The sequence below is a fragment of the Nipponia nippon genome, unplaced genomic scaffold (assembly GCF_047370975.1).
Source record: "Nipponia nippon isolate SJK-2023a ecotype South Korea unplaced genomic scaffold, ASM4737097v1 scaffold_16, whole genome shotgun sequence".
Classification (NCBI taxonomy): Eukaryota; Metazoa; Chordata; class Aves; order Pelecaniformes; family Threskiornithidae; genus Nipponia; species Nipponia nippon.
The window spans coordinates 2945301-2952410 of NW_028262332.1; the positions used below are offsets into that span (position 1 = coordinate 2945301).

At 64.4% G+C, this 7110-nt stretch overlaps 1 protein-coding gene across 1 annotated transcript in view; it reads right to left on the minus strand.

The window, feature by feature from the left end:
• Window positions 1-5833, minus strand: part of NIBAN2 (niban apoptosis regulator 2) — a 32139-nt gene extending 26306 nt beyond the window's left edge. Inside the window, exon 1 of the mRNA XM_087753250.1 lies at window positions 5674-5833. Within this exon, the coding sequence (XP_087609376.1) occupies window positions 5674-5728 (55 nt within the window). The 5' untranslated portion in view covers window positions 5729-5833. The remainder of the gene's footprint in view (window positions 1-5673) is intronic.
• Between the last annotated feature and the right edge of the window lie 1277 nt (window positions 5834-7110).

A 7110-nucleotide genomic window follows, 5' to 3' on the forward strand; every position in this document is an offset into this window, starting at 1 on the left:
CCCATAGCGGAGGGGTCCGAGCCCCCCAGAGCGGGGCATGGAGCATGGCCACAGGGCAGGAGGGCAGGGAGGAAGGCACCATACACTACCAGCCGGAGCCGGGACCTGCGCCGAACACTGCTGCCCTTTCCCTTTGAAAAGGGGGAAAAGGTGGAGTTTTACTCCTTCCTCCCCCTCCGGTCCAGGAGGAAATCTGCTTGCAATGAGCGGCTGGGCTTTGCTCCTTCCTCCCCTCCCGGCCCCCCTGGCACCGGGCTCTCCACCGAGCTGGTGCGGGCACATCCATGTACAGGGCAGGGCTCAGGGCCCGGCCAGGGGCTGGGGAGGGGGCACAGCTGCTGCCTGGGGATCTCACGGCCCAGCACTGGCTGAGCTCTGGGTGCTGCAGCCCAAGGGTGCGGTGACGCCTTCTGCAAACTGGTAGTGGGACCAGACCTGGGTCCTGCAGGGGCAAAGCGGGTGCTCAGCCTCATGCTGGAGACCTGGTGCTCACCTGCCTTCAAACCTCACCCCAGCAAGCTCCTGTGTATAAGCATCCCTGGATCCCTCCTGCCCTCCTGCCTGCTGAAAAGCTCTGAGAGATACGGAGCCCACGGTCCTGGCGGTGCGGGAGGCAAGAGCCCCATCCTGCGAACAGACAGCTTTCCAGCTTCCCCCCATCTCCCCAGTCGCTGGGAGCAAGGGCAGGGCAGGTGCTGGCTGGGTTGTGAAATAAAGCCTGGTCACGGGATGCTGTAAGAGGGGTGGAAATGGGACGGGTGGGTCCGACGCCGCTCCTTCCCCACAGGCTGGGACCAGGCTCCCGCCTGCGAGGCCGGCTGCAGGGTCTGTGCGTGGCACCCACCACCCATCGCATCCCCATGGAGCAGGGCTGGGCTCTTTCAGTGGCTGTTTTGGTGACTGTCCCCATGCCCACACGGCACCTTTGCTGTTCCCAGCGTGCAGCCAGACCAGCAGCGCCATGGCTGCGGCAGAGCCATGGGTGGGAGCCAGCGGCTTGTTGCAACCTGCTGCAGGGCTCAGGCAGAAGGACAGGAGCCCGTCGGTCCCTGGGAGGGTGGGATAGAGCTGATGGGGTGTGCCAAGAGGCACCGAGCCTCCCTGGGATCAGAGCCAGCCTCCATAGCAAACTGGGGGCAGGAGGGAGGCAAAGGCTTGGGAAATCCCAGCTCTTGGCTGTGCTTCCCTTGCTGGGTCCCTGCAATGGGTTTAGGGGTGTCTGATACTGTGGGGGGGGTGGGGGGTGGGGGTGTCCTGGTCTGCGGGGTGCTTTTCTCTCCCTGGGCTGACCCCAGGGCGCAAGGAGAGCCCTCAGCTGCAATGCCAGCTCTGCTCATCCTGTCCCCAACCCTCCTGCTCCCAGGCAAAGCAGGGATGCCCTCCATGCGTGCCCCAGCTTGCTGAAGGTAAGGCCTTTGGCTAAGCCCTTGCTGGGGGAGGCAGGGAAAGCCCCCCCGGGAGGGAAGGCAGGCTCTGCCCCGGGGCTGAGCACAGGCAGGGCCGGGAGGGCTCCCACCTCCTGCCCACGTGGGGAGGCCACCAGCACAAGAGGCCCCCGCAGCCGGCGATGTCCCCTGTCCCAACACGCTGGCTCTGAGCGAGCCCCGTGCCCCGACACGACGGCTGCAGGTAAGCCCTGGCTTGCCAGAACCAGCCCTTCCCCGCTGGCAGGGAGCCCTGACATGCCAGGGGAGTTATTTATTTCACGATGAAAGAAGACACACACTTCGTTACGAGAAACCACTCCACATCTCCAGCACATTGCAGCGCTGATCCCTCCGAGCCTCCCTGCATCAGTCCCACCCCAGGGCAGGGTGAGGGTTTCAGCCTCGAGACCAACCCCAGAGCCCATCACCAGCAGCCACCGCCTCCCGCGCTGGCTGGAGCTGATCTGCAGCCAAGGCTAGGAAATGATTGTCACGCCTAAGGAAGCCGGGGCAAATCTCTTCCCACTGCCGGCAATCCCCCCCGCCTGCGGCACAGGGATTTTGGCGTTTGCCGGGCACCTCCAGACCCGACCCCGCAGCCCACCCTGTCGGCACCCAGCCTCCCGGCAGAAGGATGCTCCTCAGCACCATCGGGGATACACAGCCACCGATGCCCAACAAGGCTCGTTGGAGCGGAAAGGCTGTGGGTCTGGCTTGGTGGCTCGGTGTCACCTCTGCCACAGCTGCATGGGCTGGTGTCTGTGGAAGTCCCACCCCACATTAACAGCTGGTTTACTCAGCAATTAACGGGCTGGCGACTCCCTGGAGATGCCAGAACAAGGTGTGAGCTCCCAGGGACCCTCCCTGCACTGCCGCCCACCTCCCCATCCCTCTGGCCACGGAGGCACCCAGCAGCTCCTGCTGCATCCCTGGGGTCTCCCACCCGCCAGGTGCCCGGGACCACCAGCCCCACGGGGCAGAGCCACCCAGCTCCTGCCAGCCACGCTCCACCTCACCCCCTGGAGAAGAGCTCCATGGGGCTGGGATGCACTAGGGAAGAGTTATTCCAGCACGAGGGAAGAGCTTCATCCAGCTCCTTGCTGAGGCCACCTATTGCCCTGGACAGGAGGGGACACTGTGCAAAAACCCACGGCACCTGGTGACATCTCGGCTTCCCCGGGAGCCCTGGCAGGACACCCTGTGCCTGTCACCCTCACGTCCCCAGGTGATGGTGCCCGTGCTGGGCATCCTTGCACAGGGAGGGGAAGCCAGTCCCTGCTCCAGCCCACGGAGCAGGTCGGGAGCAACTCCCAACCCACATTTGGGAGGAAGAGCAGGAGGAGGGCAGCCGAAGGGTGTTGACAAACAAGCTGAGGGACTCAGGCCAGGATCATGTCCGAGGCAGGGCAGCAGAAGAAAGCACGTACCAGTTGTAGAGACTCGAGAAAGGGATGCAGGAGCTGCAGGCAGCACTGCCCGAAAACCACCCCGGTGTAGATCAGCTGCCCGGGGCTGCCCTGTCAGCCCCAGTGCTGTGGAGCATCCCCAGTGCTGGCAGGGATGCCGCCTGCACGCCTGCTCAGGCACCAGGAGAGCGGTCCAGCCCCACCAGTGGGAGGAAAGACCCTGGTCCTGAGCCACCAACACACAAGTCACACACGTGTGGCTCATGACCTCCGAGAGACGTTGGCATCAGCCTCACCACAGCATGAGACCTTCAAAGCATGATTTTCATGGCAGAGGTCCCAACACAGAGGGGACCGCACTGTGCGTGGCATGGGAAGGCTTTTTGCCACCTCCGTCCTGCCTTTAACCCACCTGCAGTGCTCAGAGCAGGGGGGAAGGATCTGGCCCAGGCTCTCACCATCTCCCCACAGCCCCAGGGCTTGCTGCGTGCCCAGCCGGCACAGCTCTGCTGGTGTAAGCGGGCTACAGCCACCGGGAGCATTGCCAAGCCCAGAGAGCTCCCGTCCCTGCTGCAACGAGGGGTCCCATCAGCCTGGGTAACTCCTCCAAACTCCTCAAAGTTGGGAAGACAACTGGGAAAAGTTGCTTAGAGCGGGGATGGATCCCTCCCTGGGTGCAGGAGCAGCAGCAGTGAAGAGCAGGCCGAGCTAGGCAGGAAAACCCGGAGTTTTCCCCGCCGCGTTGCTTTGCATGCCTGACAGCAAGTCGTGCCTTGCCTGTTGGGTTACGGCCCCTCCCAGCTCTGGGGCTTTTCACCCAGCGAGGAGCCCGGGCGGAAAGCGGAGAGGTGCTTAGTGAAGCCAGTGGGCTCCAGTCTCTCCCAGGGAGGTGTCCCAGTACAGGTGTGGGTCCCCTCCTACTCACCCCGAACCTTCAGAGCTGCAGCATGGCGCAGGACATGTACCAGCCCAATCTCCGTAATCCTATTTCACAGGAATCATATTTTCCCTGTGAAAACTCGTCTGCAGCCCCCAGCCCCCCTGAGCTGAAACCCCCGCAGTGTAACAGCTCGGTCCCTGCCAGCGTGCAACCATCCAGCCTGGCCCTGCAAACACCTCATTTCTGGCCCAGCAGAGACAGATTCCTGCATGGGAAGCCCAGCCGGGCTTTTCCTTGTTATTCTTCAGGATTAAGATCACAGGGCTTGGACAGGGAGAGATCTCTGTATGGAGAACCAGCAAGTTAAAGGGAGATTCGGGATGTGCTTTGGACCCGAACGTGAGCACCGTGCGCAGACCCAAGCCTGTGCAGCCGCACAGATCGGCCGTGTCGAGCTTTAACTATGCAACAAGAAAACCCCAGAGCGCGTTACAAGCTCTCCTTCAAAGCTCGCAAACCTGCTGGCGTCCTGCTGAGCCGCATACCACGTAAGCATTCCTGCCAGCCGGCCCGGGACGGCGGGGCCTGGCAAGGATGGGCTCCACCATACACCGCGAGACATCGAGTCCGTGGGCCGGTACGGCGGCAGCTGTACCACGCCGCTCCATTAGTGCCAGACCCTCAGCAGCTTTTTCCCCAAAGCCCTTGGGGAAAAAGGACTTCAGAGCCGCTCCCATGGTTTTATGGCGGAGACGGAGAAAAGATACAGCAGAGCCACCTCCAAAACCGTGGTGCTTCCCGAGCCCTGGAGCTCTCCGCGAGGCGCACAAGGTCCAGCACGAAGCCGTGCTCCTCCGTGCCACCCGACAAGGTGCAGCCTCACGGGGCGGGCGCCTAACCTGGCGGAGAGGAGTTTTTCTGCCTGGGGAGGTGAAACCGAAGCTGGAGCACGAAAGGGCTCAGAGGTCAGGTCCTGCCTGCTCGGGAGCCCTGGGGAGCGAAGGGCTCGCATCACAAGTGACGCAAGGCGGCTCGGAGGGGGGGGCACAGCACCCCGACGGAGGGGTGACCCCACTTATGGGGGTCAAGCGAGTCACCGCAGGCAGCAATTAGCAGCCCTGCCACCCCGCCACCGCCCTCCCGGCCATCGCTTCGCACAAACCCGTGCCTGTACAGAAGCCGTAATCCCACGTTCAGCGCTTTCAGCGGTTCCCAGGCGGCACGGCCAGCCATCCTGCGCCGGGGCAGAGGCGCTGCCGGGCAGTCGCCCCGGGATGGCCGGGCTCTCAATAGCCACATTGTCACCCTGCCCCGTCCCACGGCGGCGGCTTCCCCGTCCCACGGCGGCGGCGGGGCGGCTGCTGCGCCCTGCCCGTGCCGGGACAGGCCCGCGGCATCCCCGGGGTACCCCAGAGGTGCCCCCAGTCCTTCCCCCCACCCCAGAGCCCTTGGGGGGGGCTTCCCTAGGGATCCCCCAGCACCGCTAAGGGGGAGAACGTTCATCTGCCGGCCCAGCCCCAGCACAGCCCATGCTGACAGTGGTTTCCCTGCACAGGACCCAGCTTGCCAGCATCTCTCCGGAGCCCAGCTCCCCCCTTCCCTCCGCGCCGCCCGGGGAAGCTCGGCGCAGGGAGAGGCTCCCCGCAGCCAACACAAACACCCCCGGCACAACCCAGCCTTTCATCTGGGAGGCAGGCAGGCACCTCGGGTGCCCCCCCACCTCCCCGGGCTGTGCCCAGCCAAGGCGACAGGCAAAAACACAGGGAAACTGCAACGTGGTGGAAAGAAAAAAAAGGAGGGGGGAAAAAAAAAAAAAGTTTAAAGTCCGGGAGAGAGGGGAAGAGCAGGCTCCAGGGAACACGGGGGGTCTGGGAGGGGGGGTCCCCACCCGGATTGAAGAGAGGGATGGGGAGGGCCCGGCTGGGACAGGGGGAGAGGGGGAAGCGCTCCGGGAGCTCACCCGCGATGTGCTGGCGGCGACCCTCGTCCAGGTGCGTGGAGACCACATCTCCCATGGCGAGCGGAGCCGGGCCGGGCCGGGGCGGGCGGCGGCAGGAGGAGGAGGAGGAGGAGGAGAAGGAGGGGGAGGAGGAAGGCAGCGCCCGGGGCGGTCAGGCGGCGCGGCGGCCCGTGGCAGCCCCGGCTCCCCCGGCCACTCCCCCCGCGCCGCCCCGCTCCCGCCGCGCCAGCGCCCGGCTGCGTGGGGGTGTGCGGGTGTGCGAGGGTGTGCGGGTGTGCGGGTGTGAGTGTGTGACTGTGGGTGTGCGGGTGTGAGTGGGTGTGTGTGCGTGTGGGTGTGCGGGTGTGTGAGTGTGTGTGGAGTGTGTGCGGGTGGGTGTGAGGGTGGGTGTGCGGGTGTGTGAGTGTGCGTGTGGATGTGGGTGTGCGGGTGTGAGTGTGTGTGGGCGTGTGCGGGTGTGAGTGTGCGTGTGGATGTGGGTGTGCGTGTGTGCATGCGTGTGGGTGTGCGGGTGTGAGTGTGGGAGTGTGGGTGTGCACGTGTGTACGTGTGAGTTTGAGTGTGTGTGCGTGTGGGTGTGCGGGGTGTGTGTGAGTGTGGGTGGGTGTGATTGTGCGTGTGGGTGTGTGAGTGTGTGTGCGTGTGGGTGTGCGGGTGTGTGAGTGTGTGTGTGGGTGTGCGGGTGTGAGTGTGTGTGATTGTGTGTGGGTGTGCAGGTGTGTGTGAGTGTGCAAGTGCGTGTGAGTGAGTGTGAGTGTGCGAGTGTGTGTGAGTGCATGTGTGAGTGTGTGACTGTGGGGGGGTGTGTGTGAGTGCGTGTGTGTGACTGTGCATGGGTGTGTGTATGTGAGTGTGAGTGTGTGTAAGTGTGTGTGGGTGTGCACATGTGTGTCTGTGTGCGTGTGTGTCCCTCCTTCGTGTAATTAACCGCCCTAATTTGCTCGCTGGGGGATGGGGGAGGCTCAAGCAGAGCGGTTGTGCCCCCACGGCTGCGCTGGGTGCTGGGGAACACCTCAGCCCGGCGTTGATCCCGGCCGTGCCCCCCACCGCAGGGACCCACGCCAGCTCCCACGGCTGCTGGCGCCGGGCAAACCAGCTCCGGCTTGGCACCGGCCTGCTCCGCTCCTGACATTGCTTCATGGGACGATTGCAACACCCGCTCCTCCCTTTCTACCTGCGCCCTCACGCCCAGGTCATCGAACTCCTCTCAATGCCAAGGTGTGCCGCGCCGGCCGGGGCGGCCGTGGGAGCCGGCCGGGCAGCGGGGCAGAGCGGGAGGCAGGCGAGGGGCCTCTCTCCCTCCCCAGCCTCCGGGCAGCTCTCACCATGTGGGAAAATGGGATGGAAAAACTCAAGTTGCCTTAAAACACTCTCCGGCCACGGATTTTGGAGCAGGAGCTGTTTGGCCCCACTTTCCCAGGGTGGGGGAAGCCAGGA